Here is a 23,912-nt window from a genome sequence, read left to right on the forward strand (position 1 = left end):
AAGATAAAAACAACACGAATTATGCAGAACAGACTTACTCATTGGAAGGTGGACGGTGTACCAGAAAACGTATCCACCAGCAGTGCCGAGACCGAGACTATCGAATACATGCTTAATATCAGTACATGATCCACAGGAAAAGAGGGATTTATTGATGATGAAAAATTCGTGATAACGAACGCGGCGGTGAGATCAGTTATGAGTCTCTTTCGGAGCTGCAACCATCTGATCAGCTTTCGTCCTCAGATCTATGGAGCGCATAGCTTACCTTTCCAACAACAGGAGCGACGGGCATGATGACTGAGGTAGATTTTGTTCGTGACGGTGTATCGAGAAAGAGTGGTGCGTTAATGTATAAATTCAATGAAAGTCAATTGAAATCATGCTTATGGCATGGAGTTGGTTGAGATGGGTGAACGAAAGGGTGTAAACGTAAGGTTTGATTGGACAAACATATTAAATGGGTGGAACGTATAGCAGATACGATCATACCGTGGGAAAATGCAAAAATTAGCTCATCATTGCAGTGTGGGGTCAATTCGGCGTTATAGGATGCATGCCGTCGGGAATGGAATGGAATGTCTGTAATACAAACGTGGGGAATCACAAAAACGTCACTGAGTGAAATCAAAAATCCCATCTCTTCCCATCATTTCAACACACTCTTCTCACCTTGAACAATCTTGAATATCCATTCGACAGAAATTATATCAAGCGTGAGTAGCATATATGATCAAAGCACGAAGCGATACTAGAAGAGACTTAGACGTTGAAAAGCTAACTTAGTGTCTCTTCCCACTTTATCATTAATGACCGTTGGTCCACCTTCACGACCTAAATCATCTTTTAAACGATTCACTTGGCCTATATTATCCCTTCTAATCGCTCTGATCTCAATATATCTTCTTTCACCTCTCCCCTTACCTCGATTGTCGCTTGTTCGCAATATCAGGTCTTCTACAATGTCTCTCTCATCCAAACTTAGCATTACCGACGTCAACCTCAAAGGCGAACGAGTCCTCATTAGAGTTGACTTCAATGTCCCGTGAGTTCCTTTGACGCTGCTAAAGTTCCAACGCTAGGCTGACCCGAACGGTCGCTGCTTCTATAGTCAAGACAAGGAGTTGAACATCACTAACCCTGCTGTAAGTGGACATATCATCCATAAGGCCCTATTTAGTATTTTTCTGAGAGGTACATCAACCGAGACTGACAATTGACCCTGATCTAGCGTATCGTAGCCGCTCTCCCTACCATCAAATATGCCATTGAACAAGGTGAGTCATCTTCGCAAAGAGAGATATCTGCCATATTCCCTTCCGGCTTATCATCACATCTGCGACAAGCTAATCAAGTTACATCTAGGCGCCAAATCCGTCATCTTGATGTCCCATCTTGGGCGACCTGACGGTTCCCCTAACCCCAAATTCTCCCTCAAGCCAGTAGCCACTAAACTATCCGAACTTCTGTCCAAAGACGTCAAATTCCTCGATAACTGCGTGGGCGAAGATGTGAAGAAAGCTGTTTTAGCAGGTGACAATGGTCAAGTCTTCTTATTGGAGAACTTGAGATTCCACGTTGAGGAAGAAGGTAAAGGTAAAAAGGATGGTGAGAAGATCAAGGGTGAGCTGGAGTGTCCCTGCCTTCAAGTAGTCGTATCAGGTCACTGATCCTCTGCCCTGATCGTCTTAGCCGATCCTGAGAACGTCAAGAAATTCAGAGAGGATTTGACTGCTCTTGGTACAGTCTACATCAATGATGCGTGAGTAAAGGTTTTGTATCTGGAAAGAACCACAACAGACTGACGCTTCGGCCATTTAGCTTCGGTACCGCCCACCGAGCTCATTCTTCCATGGTTGGTGTCCAACTCCCTCAACGAGCAGCCGGTTTCCTTATGAAGAAGGAACTCGAATACTTTGCTAAAGTTTTAGAGCACCCTGAACGACCTTTCTTGGCTATTCTCGGTGGTGCCAAAGTCGCCGACAAGATTCAATTGATTGAGAACATGCTTGACCAAGTGAGATCACGCCATCAAGCGGCTTGAACTATTACGGGCGCTGATGTAACTGTCAAAAATAGGTCAACACCCTTATCATTTGTGGTGGTATGTCATTCACCTTCAAGAAGACTCTTGAGAATGTCGAGGTCAGTTGGGGGATTCCCAACGCAGGTCCAGAGCAGCAGCTAACACTGCTATCTGATTCAGATTGGTAAATCCCTTTTCGATGAGGAGGGTTCCAAGAAGGTTCAATCACTTGTCGAGAAAGCCAAGAAGAACAACGTCAAGCTTGTCTTCCCCGTCGATTACGTCACTGCTGACAAATTCGACAAGGATGCTCAAGTGGGTCATCTCACTCTTATGTTATTCTCAAAGTGCTGACTATCGATTGAAAGGTTGGAGAAGCTACCGATGAATCTGGTATCCCCTCTGACTGGCAAGGATTAGACGCTGGACCCAAATCTCAAAAACTCTTTGCTGAAACTGTCGCTGAAGCCAAGACTATCCTCTGGAACGGTCCCGCCGGTGTTTTCGAATTCCCCAATTTCGCCAAGGGATCAGATGCTTTACTCGATGCCACCATCAAAGCAGCCAAGAACGGTGCTACAGTCATTGTTGGCGGTGGTGATACCGCTACTCTTGTTGCTAATGCTGGTAAGGAGAGTGAATTGAGCCACGTCTCCACCGGTGGCGGTGCTTCTCTCGAGTTACTCGAGGGTAAGGTGAGTGACGATCTTCCGCGAAAGAGAAGCGGATATTGCTGACCAAGTTGAATGTAGACCCTCCCTGGTGTTGCAGAGCTCTCCGAGAAGAAATAAATGCATTCGTCCTTGTAGTTTTCGAAAGAATCATGCATATCACGGAGAATGTCCAGTATATACGAATGATGTATTGTTCATGCAGATCATTCATTGTAATTAGCAAAATTTGTTTGTTCCCCTCGTTTTAGCATCAACATTGATCTGTTTTCACGCGACGCGTTCGGTGCGCTCAAAATGTCAACAAATCTCATGAAGTATCGTTTTGCTCGTCATGACTTTTTCCCATTCCCATACCTACTGTCATTTGAACGATCGCATAATAGTAATCATATCATAGAAATAAGCTGCTGTCCAGACGAATCTCGAACAGAGATTAGACAATAGAGAGGATGCCTTCACTATCAGATACATTAGATTCGTTAAAATCTCGTACAGAGGAATTAGCTTATTTATCAACACTAAATTCTAAACCATCCGGTCCATTCGTTCAAGCTTATCTCCATCTCCCTAATGTATTAAATGGTAGTAATAATGGAAGAAACAACGTATTGGATCTAATCAGAGATGCAGGTGAAAGTGAGAGAAGATTGTTCAAATTTATCGGTGAAACGGATGGTCCAAGTGGGACTGGAAACAAGAGAGTTGAAAAAAGGGAAGGGGGAATCGTAACTCCTCTGAAAGAACTTAAATCTACCAAACAGAAAAATGGCAGAGATGAGATTGAAGTGGTTTTGAGAACTGCTATGAAATTAGTTGATGATTAGTGAGTATCTCGTAATAAATCTCTCCTTGTTAGTTTCAACAGAGAGCTATCAATGTGCTCGTTGGAATACGCTTGACGATGGATCTTAATCAATGAAAAAAGAGGGAAAGTAGTAGTTGACGAAAGATTGATTCTAGTCGACCCATGCCAAGAGCAAGAGCACATATAGCGAATCTATTAGACAATCATCATTCTTCACAAGAAAGATTGATTGAATTGGAAGAATTAATTCGAGATGTAAGTAAAGCTTGAATCCCAATACATGAAAGATTTCGCGTTTGTGTGGATCCTATCAAAACTGATCATTATTGATTTTCGTAGGCTAGTAAACCACCTCAAGTACCTTCTCCTCTGTCGACGGTCCAGAAGTCGGCTTCACCTTCGCCTCCTAAAGCAGACGTGGCCAAACCTGATGAAGTGAAAATGACTCCTGAGGAATCTATCAAAGCTGAAGAAGCATCGTTAAGGGCACTAGAACTTTCTCTTATACAACTGAGAAAATCACACCAAAATCAAGACGGAGGTCAAAATCCACCATCATCGTTCGCCTCACCTCCGCAGTCAACGAGAAATCTCGCTTCTTCCCCTCCTACAGGAAGGTATGAACCAAATACAGATATGATGCAGACTCCCGCAAGACCATTTGGCGGTAGTAGCGTAAGAGAGATGAATCAAACCCCAGCGACAGTAAGACAAATGCCTCATGTTACCAATAGTCTAGTAGTGAACGGTATGACACCAAGAAGGGTAGATAGGTTCTCACCACTCAGACTACTCACTCCTAGAGCACCAGTGGGATCAAGTGGGTTAAGTCAACCAGAAGAAAGAAGAACGATATTTGGTAGACCAAGTACTAGTCATCCTCTAAATAGAAGTTTGAGTGGATCTGCCTCTGCATCAGGCATTGCTGGATCAAACAGTCAACCTGTCGTACCTACTCCCGGTGGGCCATCCACAACAACTCCTTTCAACAAAACTTTGACTAGTTCCACAAACGCTTCTTCCCATGACGCGGATGCAAGTTCGAATGAGGACGAAACTGTAAGATTCCCAAGGCCCGTTCCGCCGCCGGTCCTGGAAGCTCCAATCCAGGAATCCACGCCCGGCAGAACGGACGGAAATGAACATCCGACAGAAACGCCAAAAGCCACACCTGACGTGGGAAGCAAGGCACAAGAGAACAATGGCAGTAGATTAGATGGAATAGATACGGAAGCGGATGAGGTGAAAGCTGGTATTGTAAGTCACCATATCCTTACTGACCTCAGGTTTGATACACTTGGCGAAGGAATGATATGACACTGACTGTTTTCAAATGGTGTTATAGGCCAAAGTCTGGAGTACTTTAGGTGATATGATGCGACAAGGTATCAAACCAGGTCAAGTTGTGGGAGAGGATGTTCAATCGTCTGTGTAAGTGAAGACACTAATCAACTGAGAAGTCCTCTTCTTGCAATCCAGGTCAATACTGAATATCAAGCAATGTGCTGACCTCGGCGTCATGTAGTAAACATCTGATTCACCTATCTTCGTCAGATCTTCCATCACCTCCATCCCCAAGCTCTTCTTCCGTATCATCCCTTTCAGCGCCCAGTGGAATCCCGACAAAACCTATCACGTCAGAAACCATTCTATTCTCTCATCTATTCATATCCCTCTTACGTTCTGCATCACTCACAAGTGAAGGAAATGGTGGAGTAGATATGAACGAACTGAAAGAGTCTTTGACCTCTATTGCTAAAGCAAGGAAATTCGATGGTGCCAGTGGATTAGGCACAAAAGTGATCTACGCTGCAGTGGGTAAAAGGACTGTTAAAATTGAAAGGAAAGGTGGAAGTGGTAGAGTTAGATTTGCAGATTAATCTGAGTATATGCATATTGTTCATTTTGACGGACTGTATAGGCAGGCATGGGTTGATATGTAGCGAACAAGTCAAAGATTTGAAGTTGACAATCGAAGCAACATTATTGTTTAACGCGTCTATAAAGTTTCTGAGCGCGTCGAGTGAATATATAGATAGTTTATCGAACACTTTGTTTCCTCAACATTACAAATAGTCTTCAGTCCACTATTCACCAACACTTTGTAAACCCCACCTAGTTTCGTTCAAGATCTGCCAACGACATTGCATCTGAGCAGTTCAACTCAGATACTGACATACTCCAGCTACATTAATCTCACTAATACCAGGCAAAATGTCATTTTTCGACGATGACGATGATGATCCCCTTTCACCTTGTTCACATCGAACAGGAGAAGCATCTTCATCTAGGCAACGAGAACCAAGCTTGACTAGTAACACATCGTTTATGGATAGATTACGTTCTACTTCTACTGTATCTTCACCTCCTCCACTCGGTCAAGGTCAAGGTCAAGTTCACGGTCACGGTCGACGTCGAAATGAAGAAGATGATATTGATAGATCAAGAGCTAGTGCTTCTATATTTGATGAGTCATCTATATCAGGCTACGGATATAGTGGATTGGACGAGAGTATAAACGGAGAGAGAGGTATTGATGATGAAAGGATGGAAGGTTCAGAATTGGGCTTGGACGTGGACTTGGACTTGGATCTAGATATGGAGGAATTGGATGATGTGAAGAAATTAGGTAAAATATGGACTAGAGAAAGAGGGACTGTCGAATTAGGGAATTGGGAAGGCGATTTGATTGATGGGATATTTGATAAACTTGAACAACAAGTGAGTCAAGCTGAGGAAATCGTTCTCAGCTCAGTAAATGAATAACGAATATACACTACTCACTCAACTCAGATCTCTTGTGCTAATTCGATTTGCCTTTTCGTCCTTTTTGGGAAATCATAGCAAAAAATGGTCAATACCCTAAGATCAGATCCACAAACTTCGGAAGAAGAACATTTCAAGTTGATGTTGGTCCAAACTGAAATGGAAAGAGTGAAATATCTCGTTAGATCATACGTTAGAACGAGGTTGCACAAGGTAAATTCATCGTTTTCATCACGACCTTGAAATTGACGAAATCAACCAATCTCGCTTTCGCTGATGTTTTCCCCATTATTCTGTGATTTTCTTGTATAGATCGAAAAGTTTACTTATCATATAACGCTCACACCTGAGATACATCATTTGCTATCAGGTGCAGAATTATCACATGCCAAGCGGTGAGTTACAAAACTCCATATTACGATTCATATTCAAGCAATACTCTTTCCTTTTTTCTTATGAGAAACTGTTCCCAGATATACGGAACTCTTACATACACATTTTCAACATTCAGTCCTTGATTCCTTACCTGTATGGTTAAGGAAAATGGATGATGCTTACGGTGATGGTTTATCAATGGGTATGTAACACCTTTCTTTTTCCCGTTTCATGTAAGTAGCGCAATTGACCTTTGGATTTGGCTTCCAGTCACTAAGCCAAATCGGAATGTACCAGTCCTGATATACTGTAGAAAAGATTGTGGTGAGATAACACTAGAAGGGTAAGCTTCCAATTGATGTTATCGTACAGGTAATAGCTGATCAACGATGACAATCATTTGCAGAGGCGAACGAGCAGCTTTAGCAAGGGGAACAACCCATCTTGTGAAATTTAAGCTGGTTGATAGATGGATCAGTTTAGGTTGGGCAGAGGTTTTGTGATACTATGAGACGTGAGATATTGAATATAATTGCATCATGCATGATTAACCATTGAGTCACCATGATATTATAGGGAAATCTGAAATAAGCTATTATAACGTGGAAATGAAGTTTGAGTATTGCCTAAGACTTGAGAAAAGAGTAGTACAACAGCAGCTAGGTTCTCCTTTTCTTCTTCCGACTTCACAGTGAGATAGGAATACAGTACAATCGATATCTAATTTAGTTTATACTTGTGGTACAAGTATAGTCAATCTATCCATTTATATTCAGTCTATTCGTTTCTGCTACAACATCATTCGATTCAGGCCTTATCATACTCTCAATCTTGGACAAAAGATCGTCCTGTCAAGTTCCTAGAATCAGCAGACAATTAAGGGGAAACACGCAAGATAAGGGATATTACTTACTAAACGGTATGGTTTGATGATCACTGCCACCGCAATAATGGAATTAGCGGTCATATCACACGCTGGAAAATACGTTTCGACTCACCGTCATCCATACCAGATAGCTTTGCCTCGTCAATTTGACCTTGTCTAGCATTACCAGCTGCAAAGTCGATATCAGTACAAATGATGATGGGAAAAGGACGGTTGGTTCACTTAATGCCAGTACAGGTGTTCTGCTCAACGAACTGGTAATCTCATCCTGTCTAATCTGCTTAACCGCCGTCAAACCGTCCATGACTTTGACATTATCAGCTTGGTACTCTGCACCGTAAAGATTTGGTGAACGAAGAAAGATGCTTACCCGGCATTTCTAAATCCATAATGACACAATTAAATGATGATTTCTCCTTTGAACCATCGGAGCTTGATATCTGTCTGAATTTCTCCAAAGCTTCTAATCCATTATTGGCGACTGTAGATATCCGTGGGATCAGCGTTAATACTCGAGTGGTATTTTACCTGAAGAAGACGACCAGAGAACAGATGACTCACCTTGGACCGTAAATCCTACATGTTTTAGTTGTCTAGCCAGAACCGTTTGATTGATGAGATTGTCCTCTACGATCAAAACTTTGGGTTTTTTACCTCCAACTGCCCAACTTGGAATTTTCGACATCGCAACACTCATAGAGCTTTCGGTTTGCTTCAGCTTCGGTGCCTTTGGGCGTTTGCTCTTGATGCTTCCTGAAGGTGAAGAGATCTGAGAGGGTGTTGTCGATGTAGTCATTTCACAGGTTCGAGCTTCCACGAAGAACCGGAATGTACTTCCTTTGCCGCGTTCACTTAAAACTTCAATACGTCCTCCCACTACTTGATTGTTAGCGTAGGATATCATACCGAGGCCCCTCATCACGATGACCTACTAATATCAGTTATTTCTGCAAGAGAGGGGGAAACAATCAGCTAAGCAATGCTTCATCTCCGTTTCGGTTCAAGACTTACTTCTGCAAACGAAAAGTCCCAAGCCTGATCCTCCAAAGACAGTGTGCGTTTTGGCTGATTCGTGACAGAGATCAGGAACCTTTTTTTGGTAGAGCTGACATGCTTCCGCTGATCAACACAAACACTCACGGGATACTTGCGAGAATCTATGGAACAGCTTTTGCAGTTCTTCAGGAGTAAGACCTGGCCCAGTATCGGTGACTAGTCATTCGAGAAAGAGTAGAAATCAACACAAGATACCCATGTGGGACTGAAAACCTTCATACGTACTTGCAACGTAAAGGTAGATAGGATGACCCGGTTTCACAGTTTGTGGTTGTTCTGAAGGCGGTGGCATACCGCAACTTGAATCGGAAGGGGGATCGAAACTTAGATCTACAGCAAGCTCGATTCGTCGTATATCTGGAATTCAATTCAACAGTCATATTAGTGTGAACGCATTTTAATGATCTCGTGGTTGACTCACCACTGTTCGCTGTAAATCGTATAGCATTCGATAGCAAGTTGGTGAACCTGTAAGTATGACCAAGATGATCAATTATCGTTTTCACAACGGGGTAATAGGTATATCTAGCATTCACGCACACTTGTCCCAGTCTCACATGGTCTATTTTGATTGTGTCGATTCCTAGCCTTTCCATTGATTCTCCTTCCTTGAGCGATAACGATATCCGTTTCATCCGTGCCTCACTTTGGAAGATGGAAAGTACTTTTTGAGCTTCTTCCCTGATATTCGTCTCTGTGTCATACATCTCTGCAACATATCGATCCAGTCAGCGAACTTCAAAGAAATGCTTATGGTGATCATGCTTACGGAGCATATCTAATGAAGCCAATTACATCATCAGCACTTGTCAACCTTTCAGGGAGTACACAGATTAAGAGAGCTCACCTAATTGGATACGACCCAAGGATAAGACATCGCTACATATTCTCTCTTGAGAAAGTCCACATTGGTATATACTTTCTAAAGCGTCCAGATCTTCTTTGATAGTATTCATCAGTTGTCCAGTAGGCTTAAAAGGCAGCTCCTTGTTCATGCAGACCTCGAGCTGCTCTTGTATCGCTTCCAAGTTTGTCTTCACGAGCGATGCGCAGTACAAGCATCAAATGATGTTAGCCTTTTGCTCTTTAAAGGGGAAAAAGGGTAGACTTATCTGCATCACACTACTGATTGGATTCCTAATTTCGTGCCTGTAGAAAAGGGATTAGCAATGCCCCTACGATTGCCCCAAGAAGCATAACCTTACGAAGTGATATCTATTAACAACTCCTGTTGACGTTTGGCTTCTTCAGCTTCTACACGTCGGTTCTCAGCCTCGGTGATGCGCAACTTCTGCGCCTCTTCATGTTTTCGCCGATCTGTGATATCAGTCTACAGGTGTGTGAGCTTTAATCACCACAACCTGTCACGGGTGGAAGACTCACCACGCAGCCCAATAATCCCTACGCCATGAAGCAAGTTTAGTGGTCTCGCCCAATTCAATAGGTTCGTTGGAATGACTTACCGTCAAGCCAGGCTCCACAAGGCTCAATTGGGTTACTTGGCTGTTTCATCAATACCCGTTACCAGAGTCAGATAATGCAATCAGGTCGAATTAAACGCATATCACAGACACTCACACAGTAACTGAACAAAGCAATCAACCAGTCAGCAGTCTTCAAACAATGAACAGCGGGTCTGAAGTACATACCCCACCGACCATTGGCCCATTGGAAGTCACAAGACTCAGTCACTTTTGATGGATCAGCAGTGAAAGCTGATGTCCAGAATGCTGTGAGATGTTCTAGGCTCGACTCCGCGACGGATTGCGCCCACTTGTCTGGACTGAGGTAACGAGGATGCCCGGATATGTTATACCTGTTCATGAAGCAAGTAAGGACATTGGACCGTATGGTTTGATAGATGCATTTCAACTTGCCAGGCTTCATTCGCAATCTGGTTATGCCCCTTGTGATCGACACGGAATAGCCCAACAGGAGAATCTGTACATTGTTAGCATCCTACTCCGGGCTGATGGCTGATAAAAACTGCAAAACACACAATCTAGAACCGCTCGCAGTTCCTGTGTTTGTTTCTGGTATGCTGTTTCCAATTGCCTTCGCTTTTTTCCCAGCAAAAGTCTGCGTAGTATAAGCTAAGAATTCCATTTCGGGAGATCCCCACAATGAACGAAATTGTATACTTACTGCAAGTGAGATCTGGCTAGCAGCTCTGGCGTGCTAAAGGGTTTCGAGAGGTAATCTATCCAAAGCATGGATTGAGCTTAAAGTAATGGTAGGAAAATCTAACGGACGCACCTTCCGCTCCTGACATCAAACCGCCGACCTTGAAGTCTTGGTCCCCTCGAGCGGTGCTATCGAGTTGTCAGGACAGTCTTCCGCCCTTTCCACGCCTGACTTACAGCAATATGATCGGTACCGAAATCAGATTGGATGAAGACTTCAATGCCTGAAGCAGACCGAAGCCGTCCAGCTAAAAGGAGCGTCAGTTGTCCAGTTGGAGTTGTAGTTTACTGGCAAGGCACATAGACTTCTGAACTCACTCTAGGCATCATGATATCAGATATGATTAGATCAGGAAGTGCGCGTGAACAGAGTTCGAGAGCTTCCTGACCGTCGTGGGCTTCAATAACTCTACAATGCGGCTGAATAACGGAGCACAGATATCTGGCGATTTCTGTCAGTGATGAATAGCGTGTCATCTCAATGGTGAGGTGGAAGCTCACTTCCGCATATCATATGAATCTATCGATCGATCAGCTGAATATACAGGATGACCCACAACTCGATCTAAACTCACCATCTACGATCATGATAGTGTCCGCCCTATCGAATAATTTCGTAGGGAAATCGAGTCCCACTGAAGGAGACGATCCAGAGCTTGTAGAACCAGTTGATGTTCCTCCAGAAGTCATATACGAGGTTTTGTCTGGACCTTCTTGATTTCGGTTCCAAAGATTAGCTTCGCTCACGAGGTCATCAGCATATGAGCGAGCCTCGATGTGCTCGACATCGCCCAGGATGACAGATTGATTCGGCAGATGATTGAATCCCAGGCTAAGTTAAGTCAGCGTGTTTTTGCCTAAATGATCGAGCTAACAAACTTACGGTATGCGAGTCCTGAAAGTAGATCCGTCTGGTATGCTGTCAGTATAAGAAACTGAAAATTATAAGGGAATAACTCACGTGAGCCATCACCGGACTCCGTAGCTGTCACACTTTCAATCTCAAATGTGCCCCCGTGCAACCTTACCAAATCCTGCGAAGATCATCATTAGGTCATTGTAAAGTTATATTTACAGTACTCACTTTAACCAATGCAAGACCAATCCCGGTACCTTCGTGTGATCGGCTAGTGGACGCAACCCGATGAAACCGTTCTCCGATACGATCCAGATCATTGGCTATACAAGCAGTGTTAGCGTTATTGCACCAGGAATTGAGCAAAATCACACCGACATGGTATACCAGCCCCCGTGTCGCGCACTTCTAACACCACAGTATTTAGCTCATAGCGGAGAACCACGTCAACGGATCCTTGCAGAGTGTATTTCATGGCATTGCTGATCAAGTTCAGAACGATTTTCTCCTGATAAATCGAAATGGATGATGAGGATCTGTACTACCGCTAGATTTTCGTCGGCTTTGTACTTACCCAGTGCTCTGAGTCAATGTACGTTTCCGATGGTTCCGAGTTGCAATCTATTTTGTATTGAAGGTTGGTCTATACAAATGAAATAGTCAGACAGTGAATCCTGATTGAGCAATCACTTACCTTCTCGAAGACGTTACAGAACATCGAAGCAAGGTCGTTGGTCAGCGCACCAAGGTTGACTAGGCGGAAAGTGCCAGTCAATTTATTTGCTGCCAACTTGCTGATATCCATCAGAGATGATACCAGCCGAGTCAAACGTCGGCTACGGGAAAATTAGATCAGGTCTTCTTCTGGTAGGGAAAACGATGGCAATGACGACACTAACACGTTCCGTTGAGCCATCGTCAACAAGTCTCTCTGCGACCGATCAAGCGAGCTTTGCAGTAAATCTTCCACGGGCCCCTTGATCAGTGTCAAAGGCGTTCTGAATGACAAAAGTTAGTTATTCGAGTTGTGCGCTTGATCTCCCTACAGCAGATCTACCGTACCTGAGTTCGTGACTGATATTAGAGAATAGCACGGTCTGCACTATATGTCAGCTTTTCGTCTTACCGCATATTGCGTACACACCTTTGCCCGATCTAAAGCGGCTAAATTCTCCACACGCAAAGTCTGGTCCTCTGCAGCTCTCACAGCAGCGATACCCGAACCAATCTGTATTCTCAGTCTGAGTGAGAACATCGGGAGAAGTCAGTCCGGACCAGAATTGCTGAGAGCAATGCGATACTTACAAACATCAGCAAGAGTGTAGTGCAATGTAGAAAGGTTACTTACTAAGAATGACATGTACCCTTCGTCTAGAGGCCGATTTTTGTTGAGACCCAATATGAGAATTGCGTCGGGTACGTCCTGCTCCGAATCACTGTTGAGAGGTATGATCACAGCAGCTTCCGGCAAATCATCCCATACGCGGATGGGAAATCCTTGCATCAAGTTTCGACAATCTTGCATAACGACCATTTTGTGGCTCTCGAGAACCTCTCCTATTGGCCATACGATATTTGAGTCGGAAAGGGTTTCTGTTTTGGTTACAGGCGGCAGGATCGCGAAGTCGACGTTTGGGGGCGTGTCAGAGGGGTTTTGAAAAGAAGCAGTCGCAGGTAGTTTCCGCTTCATGACATTTGCAACGAAAGGCATTGATGGATGGTCACGGGGAACACCAATGGAAGCAGTCAACCGCATTGTATGAAATCCATCTTCTTCGATTGCGCCACTCTCGTGTTCTGTTTTTTTGTATGTAGTACCTGTTGATGGCAAAGCGTCTCAGCTACTCTACTCCTAATGGATTGACAGATGCTCGCTTACCCTTTTTGGGATCCATCCTGTACAAGGCCATGAAGGGAACATCACGAGGTGAAATCTGCATACTTTCAACGATAGCGGAATCGTATTCCTCCATTGACCTTGCAGTGGCTACGACGAATCAGTGACAATCTTGGGTGAAATAAACTTACAGGTTAGCTCAAGAAGTCTGCGACTGATCTCGTTTCTTCGCTCAGCTAAGACTTTCTGGGTTGTCTCTGACGTTGTATTGAGCAGACCACCTATGCCTCCGTCTTCTTGCCAGATTGGGATCCACATCCAGCTAAAATATTGTTCTTCCACGCGATTTTGGTTCGCACTCCCGGTGTCCAGAAGGAAAAAGTCTGATGTTTGGTCATCAGTACAACTTGAAATTCATTTACGCTAAACACGAGACGTACCATCTTCCTGGTTGAAGCTGACGCCTTTCATTGCTTGTGCAGCCATGGGGCCTAGAAAATCCCAAACCTCTGCAGATCATGAATCCCAACGTAAGCTACTTTGACGTCTCATGGTATTCCCAGTTTCCCTCACCTTTGTAAACCTCGGCTCCAGGTTCTCCAAATGCATATGGGTGCTTGGCAGTAGTCTGTTATGCCATTAGCTAATGACGTAAAGAATTGCTTTGGACTACTAACTCGAGAATAAGCTTCATTGTATATCAAAGTGCACTCTTCTCCCCAGAATATAGCTGCAGGAGTCAAGTAACCGAAAACCACAGACACTGCGATTGTAAGTTTCGTTATTATCAGTTGAATGCGCAAAGTATTAACGGTCGAAGAAAGCTTACCAATGGTCTTTAAACTTTTCGGCCAGTGCTCTCTAGGTCCAAGGGGAGTTTGATCCCAATCTATAGTCTGCAAAAGCACGGAGACATCGTTACTCCTCGGCGTGGAAGGGTCCGTGCCAGAGATTCGATGGGAAAACAAGATAGGAAACGGAATGGAAGGCTACCGGATACATCAAATCAGTGAGACGGACGTAACCTTTGCGAATAATCAAAATGTATGAATAGAAAATCGTACCTCAGTCATATTTCCAAGATATATTTGACGCGCTTGAGAGGCATGAGATTTTGCAGTAACATCCATTGCCATTTCTGGTTGAGGTGTGCAAGTGATAACGAACAAAGAACCGCTTGCTGGACCAGATATCGCAATTTCTGGTGAAGAATTGGATATCAAGGTCTTGGTCAATGACAGGGATATATTGATTGGATAGCTGAGATGCACAGTAAGATTTGTATTGCGAAGCGACCGAGATGGTGATGGACCATTCTTTCCTCCTTGACCATTGATGTGCTTGACAGCAGGAGATCCTTTGGAATGAGATGATTCTACAAGCCACCGTTTCAGTCGTTCTGTTTCCTGCTCGCCCAATATCGCTGCGAGAGGTACATCCACTTCCACCAAATCCTGCCATTTGTCATTGGACCACACGACTCCTATGTCCCATAGTGGTGAATATCCATCATCTAGCCGATCATAATCTATTATCTGAGGCTTGCCCGGCGCATGGTCTGCTCTTATGAAATTGGGACAACTCAAGATGAAGCTGGGGTACGGATACGCCTAATGAAGGAAAATTAGCGATCGAATACCAAATTCAACTGTGAACTTGCCTGTAAGAAATCATAAGGCATAGTGATCATCTCGCCTGGCGCGAGTCTTCAAACACATTAATCGAACAGCGATGGATATGTAACAAAATAAATGATCAGCGAGTCAGTGTCCAGAGGGATGTATGGAGCAATATCGTCTTTTTCGACAACATCTCCGATTGTATTTACTGGATTTTAATACATTTACCGATACATATTTCGTTTATCCCTGAATATCTGACATCAGGTACGCTGTCGATCATTCGCCGGAAATCTTCTTTGGTCTTGACAACCATCTTCTCACTATACAACGCATGCGGCATAAAACAGTGGTTTATGCATCATTACATCCGAGGCCGTCAATGCCTGTTTATGCAAGATTGTATATGTAAAAGTTACAAGTAAAAGATTCGTTTCAAATTTATACGAATGCTAAAATACAATCTCGATATAAGATAACCCCAATCATAATCGTGAAAACTGCTTGCCGCCGGTCTAGTTTCCGTTCTTAACTCTATGTAATGATAGCACTAGCATTTCACTCCGGAAACGGTTCACTCTATTTGGTTTTCCCCTCCCCGAAGCCTCATCATTGCTTCAATCTTTTGCAACAGATCATCCTATAAACACATCAGTATACCGGTTAGACAAGGAGTACTTTTGATACTTACCAATCGATAAGGCTTGATCACGACTACATCAGATAAGGTCTCAATCGTCAGCTTTCTTAACAAACCATGAGATAATTTGAGCTCACCGTCATCCATTCCCCTACTCATTGCTTCATCAATTTGACCTTGCCTGGCATTGCCAGCTAGCGAGAAGTGTATTAGCGTAGTCAGGTGCTTCGACTTCAGATCCACTCACTTAACGCAATGACCAGGTTTTTATTCAGTTTTCCTTCTGCTTCTTCCTCTCGAATATGCTTCAGCGCCGTCAATCCGTCCATCACTTTGTCGTATATCAGCAATATGGTCATGTGAAAAACCGAAATAATTTACCAGGCATTTCAAGGTCCATTAAAATGCAATCAAAGGGAGCTTCTATAGTATTGATGGAACAAACGGTTCTGATCTTTTCCAAGGCTTCTAGACCGTTATTTGCAACTAGATAGGAAGATTAGCCGGGTTTATGTGGATAATACTCACCATCGCAAGTCACATTACAGTGTCGCAACTGCCGAGCTAAGACTGTCTGGTTAATGAGATTGTCCTCTACAATCAAGACATGCGGCTTCTTCCCCGCAAACTGGAATGCATCTTTTGCTTTGGATTTGGACGGATTGGTAAGCTTGCCGATGCTGCCCTTCACTTCCACAGACGATCGAACATTGGCAGTTTGGCTTGTCAGGGCTTTGATGAAAAATCGGAAGGTAGTACCTTTGCCTTTTTGACTTGTGACATCTATCTTCCCGCCCACTGAGAGAAACAATTAGATATAACAATGTGATCTGAAGCAAATGACTTACTTATTTGCGTTATTTCTGTGATGACGAGTAAGCAATGAGCATATTTCGATGCAAGCCGATAGATCACTCACGTCTACACACAAAGAGCCCTAAGCCGGAGCCTCCGAAGATGGTGTGAGTTTTCACTGCAAATGAGTTAGAGTTTGTAGCTGTTGCTCCAAAAAGATCGACGCTCACGAGAAACCTGGGAGAACCTTTGGAATAACAGTCCCAGCTCGGCTTCCGTCATACCTGGACCTGTGTCAGTGACTGGGACACCGATTGTCAGCAAGTAGCATGGATAGGCGGAAGAGATCACGGACCTGCAAAATAGAGGTAAATTGGCATATCATCTGCCAGATCTTTTGGGAGTATAGGAGTGCGAGGCATTAAACAAGTATCGTCTATAGGTGGATCCAGGCTTATATCAAATTTGAGAGTGATGCGTCGAATATCTACAATGATCAGCAAATTCGGACGGTTTGTGACACTCACAACTTGTGGCAGTGAAACGGATAGCATTCGAGAGCAGATTGGTGACGCTGATCAAGCGAAAGTACCGTTAGCGAAACGAGACAATGTCAACTGAAGTTTGACGTACATTTGGCTCAATCGAACAGGGTCGGTTTTGACAGATTTGATACCCAGTATATCTATACCTTCTCCATACTTGATACAAAGTTCTATCCGTTTCATCCTTGCTTCGTTCTGAAATATGGATAGCACTTTTTGGGTCTCGCGCAGCATATCGACCTCGACATCGAACATTTCTGATTGAACCGATCAATGAAGATCTTGCATATAAAGCATTGCGACCGGTGGACTTACGAAGTTTATCTGAGGCATGCCAAGAAGACAGTTAGTATCAGCTTGCCACCCCCAAGATTAGATTGAATTGGCTTACCGAGCTGTATCTTCCCCAAAGACAGAACATCATTAGAGATACGTTCTTGTGCTAATCCACATTGATATATGCTCTCTAATGCTTCTAAATCCTCCTCGATATTGGTGAGCAGTTGTTCGGTGGGAACAAAGGAAGATTTATTTCGATGTACCAGCTCTAGCTGTTCCTGAAGGGTCAAAAGGTTCGTTTTCACGAGGGACGAGCAGTACTAGAAGAACAGTATGTTAGCTCGAAGGTTGCTATTAAAAAAGCACATCAAGACTTATCTGCATCAAACTGCTTATGGGATTTCGAATTTCGTGACTAATAGGTGAGTTAGTATGTTGAACCAGATATCAAAGGGATTCGACTCACGAAGTGATGTCAATCAAGAGTTCTTGTTGCCGTTTTGCTTCTTCAGCTTCCTGACGCCTTTGTTCCGCTTCGGTCACTCGCAGTCTCTGTGCCTCTTCGTTAAGCTTTCGCTCCGTGATATCGATCTAAACAATGGCGTTAATTAATCTATTTGGTTTGGTATAGAATGTTCACGCACCACACAGCCAAGTATTCCCTATCATGGCTAGATGTTAGTGTCGTGTTCACGATTATTGTGAATCTTACGTACCGTCAATCCGGAACCGGCATCACCCCCTAATCTGTTCAAACGTATTGCTTTTCTATTGGGAAAAGTAAGTTTTTGTTCAGTGTATTCGAAGCAGCCTCAGGCTTACATTTGTACTAAATGAAGACATGGATTGTCAGAAAAGAATCTCATATTCCCATCAGAACTCACCCCATCTGCCATTACTGAACTTGGTGTCGTGTGAAATCGAAATTTCATCGTCCTCCCCACCTAGGACCCGTTCCCAAAAGGCAACCATTCCAGGTTTTTCGTCTTCTGCAATATATACTCCCCAATCTTCCACAGCTTGATCAACAGGATAACCAGATAGCTCGTGCCTAGATACAAAGTGAGCGCTGTACGCGGCAATTATATTGGGCATACACTGACAGTGCACTGTTGGTCAAAGTGACTTCTCCGTCGTTCGCAGTCCGGAATAGGCCAACGGGTGAATCTGTTAAGATGGATTTTTAGTCTCATTGGCTCAGAACAAAGTCTTGCACAAAGCGGCATGTACAGACTTACATTCTGTCACTGCTCGAAGCTCAGAAGTTCGCTGGTCAAATGCTTCTTCCAACGACTTTCTTCGTTTCCCAAATTGTAACCTACGAAGACTCAGTGACAAGCAACACGACCACTAGAAAACAAACTCACTGCATATGAGCTCTAGCGACTAATTCACGGGCGCTGAAAGGCTTGGCCAGATAATCTATACACTCAGTAATACACCGCTGTAATAGACACTTACCATCTGCACCAGCTAAGATGCCGTCGACCCTTGCTTCATCGCCACCACGAGCTGTACTGTGATAGGTCAGCACGTGTTTGAGACTCAGTCATGATATACTCACAGCATGATGATTGGTATAATCGCCAGCTTCTTTGACTGTTTGAGTGCACGAAGAAGACCAAATCCATCGAGCTGTAGCGCACATATACGTGAGAAAGACGACTATACTGAGCAAGCATCCACGTACATTGGGCATCATGACGTCTGATATTATCAGGTCAGGGGCCTGTTGTGCACACAAGGCCAACGCTTCCTGTCCATCTCTGGCTTCTATCACTGTGCAGAAAGGTGCGAATATCGAAAACATGTATCTAATAGATCAAGTCAGAATTAAAAGACAACGGTGCATTGGTGCTATGGGTATGTTGGACTGACCGACGGGTATCGTATGAGTCTGCATCAGAATTAGCGCATCGTACGAAAGAATATGCAACAGAGCGCTCACCATCAACAAGCATAATGACATCTTCCTTCTTGAAATAAAGAGTACTGGTATCGATACCTTTCGAATTGCGGCCTAAAGGATCGTCTGGGCTGCTACTTCTGTCCGACCCGTCCAAGGACGTCGTGGAGCTATGTTCTCGATCTCTAGTCCATTGCATGGCTTCGTCGATTATACTTTGGCCATATGTCGTTTGTGTTGCCTGCGTTGCCGCAACCTCATCCACAGAGCCAGGTGGGAGATGCCCAGACCCAAGGCTGCATCAGGAAGCAGGGTGAGCTAAACACTTTTTAGGGGCGTGGAATCACTCACGGAATGCGCACGGAGAAGGTGGACCCATCTAGTTAGCGAAATGTCAGCGTGCGACTTTCGTCCGCTGAAACTCTACGTACGCGATCCGTCCTTACTTTCATCAGCGGTAGTGCTATCGATCGACATTGTGCCACCGTGGAGTTTGATGAGTTCCTAAGGAGAACACCGTAAGCGACGAAATGTCTCTGAATACTCACTTTTATCAAAGCCAAACCAATGCCCGTTCCTTCATGTGATCGACTAACAGACTGAACCCGATGGAAACGTTCGCCGACCAAATCGATGTCGGAAGCTTAAGGCAGGTCAATATCTCATTCCCAGACAAAATGCTGACGGATTTGCTCACCAGGTATTCCCACACCAGTATCTTGCACAGCGAATATAGCGTCTCCAGATTCGTATTTCAGCTTCACTGATATCGAACCTGCCATAGTGTACTTCATAGCATTTCCTACGGGAACAAAAAGGTCAGTCTGAGAGCGTGAACAGCGGAAACTGCCTACCTATTAGGTTGTACACCACCTTCTCCTACAAAAGTCTCACGAGTCAGCAGTATTCCTGGTTCAGTGATTAGCCTTTTTGGGACATACCCAATGTTCGGTATCGACGTATACTGGTCTCAGTGAAAGATCACATTCTATGAAGTACTGTAATCTGGCCTAGATGAAGATTCGGCCAGTCAGTCCACAACCCCACTACAGCGATATACGCGGTGGTGCCATACCTTCTCCATAGCTGATCTGAACAGAACAGCCAGATCCCGAGTCATCGTTCCCAGATTGACCAGCTGGAAAGATCCTTTCAATCTGCCGGCCTCAAGGCGGCTCACATCCATCAGTGTGGACACCAGACGAGTCAGCCGGCGTCTAAGTCAGGCGTCAGCATATGTTGATATCGTATCAATCGATCGCCGAGAACACTTACACGTTTCGACGGGCCATTACCAGCGTTTCCCTCCTCGAACCTGCAGGAGTCTCATGCAGAAGATCATCGAGTGGACCAGCGATCAAAGTCAATGGTGTGCTGTAGAGGAAGACTTGAGCAGGTTCTCCTTTATATTGTGTAATACAATGTCGTGATCACTCACCGTAGCTCATGACTGACATTAGAAAACAATGTGCTCTAATGGATACGTTTTGATGAGCACTTATCGGCGTGTTGTAAATAAAGCCACTCACTTTTGCCCTATCTAGCGCAGCTAACTCTTCTATTCTTCGTCGTTCTGCTTCATACGATCTCACGGCAGCAATACCCGATGCCAGCTGAACCCTTAGTCTGGATTTATTTGTTAGTATACATGTGCCATGTGAATGGTCCTGAAGTGATCGCTTACAGGTGCTGGATCAAGGCATCAGTGATGGCCTCAAGCACTGACGAGTGGTACTCACAATGAACGCCTCATAATCATCGTCATAGAACCGCCTAACATTTAATCCGATAATTAACACGGCACTTGGTATTCCTTCATCGGAATCGTTGGCAATTGGAACCACCACTGCCGAAGTGGGCAACTCGTCCCAAACCCTCAGTGGAAAACCGTCAATCATACTTTGGCAATTTTCGACCATGACGAGTCTGTTTGAGGCCAGAGCTTCCCGTATAGGCCATTGTTTCAAGTAAAAGGAGGATTCGTCTTCTTCACTATGCACACTTGTACCGGCATGAGAAGTTTGAGTATCAGAATGAGAATGACCAGACATCACAGACAATGATGGTGACCTCGGACGACTTCGGGAGGATGCAGCGCTGCCACGCATTCGTTGCCGGATGTCCATCGTTATAGCAGACGGTGTAGTCGGATGTTCATCTGGTATGCCAATACTTCCTGCTAGACGAAGATGGACAGCTTGCGAGCCAGATTGACCGTCACTACGAGTGACTTCGATAGATTGAGTTCCTTCAGAGCTCCGAGTTGCGGCTATCGCACAAAAGGTCAACCCTCATGGCCTGAAAGTGTAAATCAGAACTTACTTGAAGGCATATCGACGTGATATAACGCGGCAAATGGAACATCCCGAGGATTCGCGGCCAATATATCGGTTACAGCTTCATCGAATTCTTGCATTGTTTTAGCATTGGCTAATCGAGTGTTAGCTTCTATACGCTGCCTAGCTGAATATCCAACCTACAAGTCCTCTGACCCATCTCCTGCACAGTAGTCATTCTCCTTTCCGCCAGAACTTTACTGGTCGTTGCGATAGTCGCATTCCATAAACCCCCGAACGTTCCATCTTCTTGTTCGACAGGTACCCACATCCATGTATGGTATTCTTCCATAGTTGCATCGCCGTCAGCTGGAAGCTGCTTGAACAGCAGGAAATCTGGGAGAAGAAATGTCAGTTAATGTCCGGCTGCAAAACAGAGACGTACCATCTTCTTTGTACACGGGAGTACCATTTAATACCAATTCCGAAAGAGGACCAAGACTATGCCATACCTCTGATAGCATCGGATCAGTCGTGTCTACACGTTCAGACATGCGAAACCCACCTGACCAAGCTACGATACCAGACGTCCCGAATATATGCGGATGCTTGTGTATCATCTATGGCAAATATGAGTAACCAATCCTATGTGCCCATCACAGAACTCACCTGAGCGTAAGCATCGTTGTAAATCAGCGTAAGATCCTTGCCCCACCACAGGCAGCATTGATGAGGGTAATGCAGAACGAGCGATGCTGGATTTGGTAAGATCAGATATCGCCTCGTCACGGATTTTGTAGCTTACCGGCGGTTTTTAAACTCTGCGGCCATTGATCTCTAGGTCCCAAAGATGTAGCTGCCCAATCTGTGCTATCCATCAATTCTTGGGCAGTCTTGTATTTTGTATCACTGGAACTGCTTTTTGCTTTGGGTGTCGGCCGAGTCACTGTACCATCTCTTCCAAATCTTATAGCCTCAGTCTGCTTAGTTGAAAAATCAAATCCCTTCAGTTCCTCCGTTGGTATTCCTGATCCTCGAGTAACACTGGGATCAGAGCTGAATGCTGATGGTATTGGTCTATTCAGAGTGTTGGAATGTGAACCAGGTGAACCTGTGAGGACAGTTGTTTTGGGCTGCGCGAATGGCTTCTCTTCGATTTGTGGTGAAACTATCTCCTTGACGTCCTGCTTATCGCCCTGATATGCACGCAGCCCATTCATCATCTCTAAAGTTGCCGATGTACGAGGTATTGTAGTTATGATAGCGAAGTTATGTGTCCCTATTTGTGTCCGTTCAGCGTTCTCTCCAATCCGCCATATTGGCATTATCACCTGAAGCAGTTTCCATGCTGTTCTTACTGGATGGACGAGATCTAAGCGGAATGGGAGGGTGAAGGAAGGGCTCGGATATTGTGCAGGATCATCTTGACCGAATGATGCGTGTTGTATCGAGCGCGGACTATGTGGGGACTGTCCTATACGATCATATCCAGTACTCTTCGGTCCTCCTTGTGGACTTGCAGTATTATTTCTAGACGCTGCCAAGGTATTCTGGGCATACTGCGATGGTCCGGCCTCGGATTGGGCCTTGTCGGGACTGGGTAGATCACTCTTTCCGTTTCCTTCCAATCCTGATATCCAGTTTCCTAGCTTTCGCGCCCCTTCCACATCCAGACATTCTAATAGCGTATTGCCTCGAGCGAGATTTCTCCATTTATCGTTTGCCCAGAAGATCTTGAAAGGTTCAAAGATATCTTGCTCGTCACGGGGATACGAGTGTATATGTGAAGTGTGCTGTCCATTCTCGGATGATTGGGATGAAGATGTTGGTACAACAAGAACAAATGCTGGATAGGGATAAGACTGCGCGAAGACGGGTTTATCAGCGATTCGAGATGAACAACCATTCAGCTAACTTACCTGAAGATATTCTGTTGGAATAGTATCCCGATCAATCCTTGATTCTCCAGGCATCTTGCCTGCCGAGCTGTTGGGCTCTACAGACAGTCTTGATCGTTGTTGACAAATGAGCAATAACAAATATAACAACAAAGTAATGATCTTTCAAGCTACAAGTATATAACGATAATAATAATAATATCTAAATTAATCAGGTACCGACGATGCTTACAGCATTTTCCTCGATCATGAAAGCAGTCGGCGGTGAATGTGAAATATCGGTATATGTTCATTTCTCCTTTTGCAATACCTCGAGAATCATCCAGGTGGATGATGATCCCTTGTGAAGTTCAGGTACATATGTATGGCGTTCCATATACAATCGTGCCGCTGAGCTCATGTTTTGGGTTCTGTTACGATATTGGTTTATCCTGACTTTCTTTGCAGTATTCCACTTTTGCGCGTAAGATCTCACTCAAGAGGAACTGGT

General features: G+C 44.4%; 4 protein-coding genes across 4 annotated transcripts; 3 read left to right on the forward strand and 1 right to left on the reverse strand.

The window, feature by feature from the left end:
• Positions 1-962: 962 nt before the first annotated feature.
• IL334_005509 (phosphoglycerate kinase) lies at positions 963-2,817 on the forward strand (the record flags this gene model as incomplete). The annotated part of the gene is made up of 10 exons (XM_062937221.1): positions 963-1,045; positions 1,112-1,145; positions 1,232-1,277; positions 1,366-1,623; positions 1,693-1,762; positions 1,822-2,017; positions 2,080-2,145; positions 2,207-2,341; positions 2,395-2,721; positions 2,779-2,817. The coding sequence occupies 10 exons, from the start codon at positions 963-965 to the stop codon at positions 2,815-2,817; spliced, it is 1,254 nt and encodes a 417-aa protein (XP_062793272.1).
• A 332-nt stretch (positions 2,818-3,149) lies between these two features.
• IL334_005510 (uncharacterized protein) lies at positions 3,150-5,385 on the forward strand (the record flags this gene model as incomplete). The annotated part of the gene is made up of 5 exons (XM_062937222.1): positions 3,150-3,523; positions 3,661-3,760; positions 3,845-4,762; positions 4,851-4,936; positions 5,031-5,385. The coding sequence occupies 5 exons, from the start codon at positions 3,150-3,152 to the stop codon at positions 5,383-5,385; spliced, it is 1,833 nt and encodes a 610-aa protein (XP_062793273.1).
• A 334-nt stretch (positions 5,386-5,719) lies between these two features.
• Positions 5,720-7,149, forward strand: IL334_005511 (uncharacterized protein; the record flags this gene model as incomplete). Its single annotated transcript, XM_062937223.1, has 6 exons — positions 5,720-6,226; positions 6,350-6,484; positions 6,584-6,666; positions 6,745-6,848; positions 6,917-6,989; positions 7,053-7,149. 6 exons carry the CDS (start codon positions 5,720-5,722, stop codon positions 7,147-7,149), a joined length of 999 nt encoding a protein of 332 aa, XP_062793274.1.
• Positions 7,150-7,404: 255 nt separating this feature from the next.
• On the reverse strand, positions 7,405-23,497 carry IL334_005512 (uncharacterized protein; the record flags this gene model as incomplete). Its single annotated transcript, XM_062937224.1, has 88 exons — positions 7,405-7,494; positions 7,560-7,582; positions 7,645-7,701; positions 7,755-7,838; positions 7,903-8,013; positions 8,094-8,408; positions 8,465-8,479; positions 8,544-8,597; positions 8,673-8,744; positions 8,814-8,945; positions 9,010-9,056; positions 9,129-9,297; positions 9,358-9,366; positions 9,436-9,609; positions 9,712-9,737; positions 9,794-9,918; positions 9,972-9,989; positions 10,052-10,091; positions 10,167-10,173; positions 10,238-10,366; positions 10,588-10,667; positions 10,734-10,788; positions 10,845-10,900; positions 10,949-11,019; positions 11,090-11,180; positions 11,273-11,291; positions 11,347-11,603; positions 11,655-11,682; positions 11,733-11,805; positions 11,856-11,950; positions 12,006-12,135; positions 12,202-12,270; positions 12,322-12,463; positions 12,527-12,625; positions 12,690-12,724; positions 12,772-12,855; positions 12,976-13,445; positions 13,507-13,614; positions 13,905-13,973; positions 14,038-14,092; positions 14,142-14,227; positions 14,294-14,453; positions 14,529-15,057; positions 15,662-15,723; positions 15,775-15,797; positions 15,861-15,917; positions 15,971-16,054; positions 16,105-16,209; positions 16,252-16,521; positions 16,572-16,586; positions 16,643-16,696; positions 16,749-16,820; positions 16,874-16,954; positions 17,046-17,092; positions 17,152-17,320; positions 17,455-17,662; positions 17,709-17,757; positions 17,809-17,933; positions 17,987-18,004; positions 18,059-18,110; positions 18,165-18,171; positions 18,227-18,393; positions 18,446-18,509; positions 18,581-18,660; positions 18,710-18,728; positions 18,804-18,859; positions 18,907-18,977; positions 19,033-19,156; positions 19,221-19,239; positions 19,291-19,544; positions 19,600-19,627; positions 19,680-19,752; positions 19,797-19,891; positions 19,946-20,050; positions 20,103-20,127; positions 20,190-20,258; positions 20,324-20,465; positions 20,524-20,622; positions 20,687-20,721; positions 20,778-20,927; positions 20,988-21,517; positions 21,571-21,678; positions 21,729-21,920; positions 21,970-22,038; positions 22,090-22,144; positions 22,194-22,279; positions 22,330-23,386; positions 23,444-23,497. 88 exons carry the CDS (start codon positions 23,495-23,497, stop codon positions 7,405-7,407), a joined length of 9,882 nt encoding a protein of 3,293 aa, XP_062793275.1.
• Positions 23,498-23,912: the final 415 nt, after the last annotated feature.

This window comes from Kwoniella shivajii, chromosome 7 (assembly GCF_035658355.1).
Source record: "Kwoniella shivajii chromosome 7, complete sequence".
NCBI lineage: Eukaryota > Fungi > Basidiomycota > Tremellomycetes > Tremellales > Cryptococcaceae > Kwoniella > Kwoniella shivajii.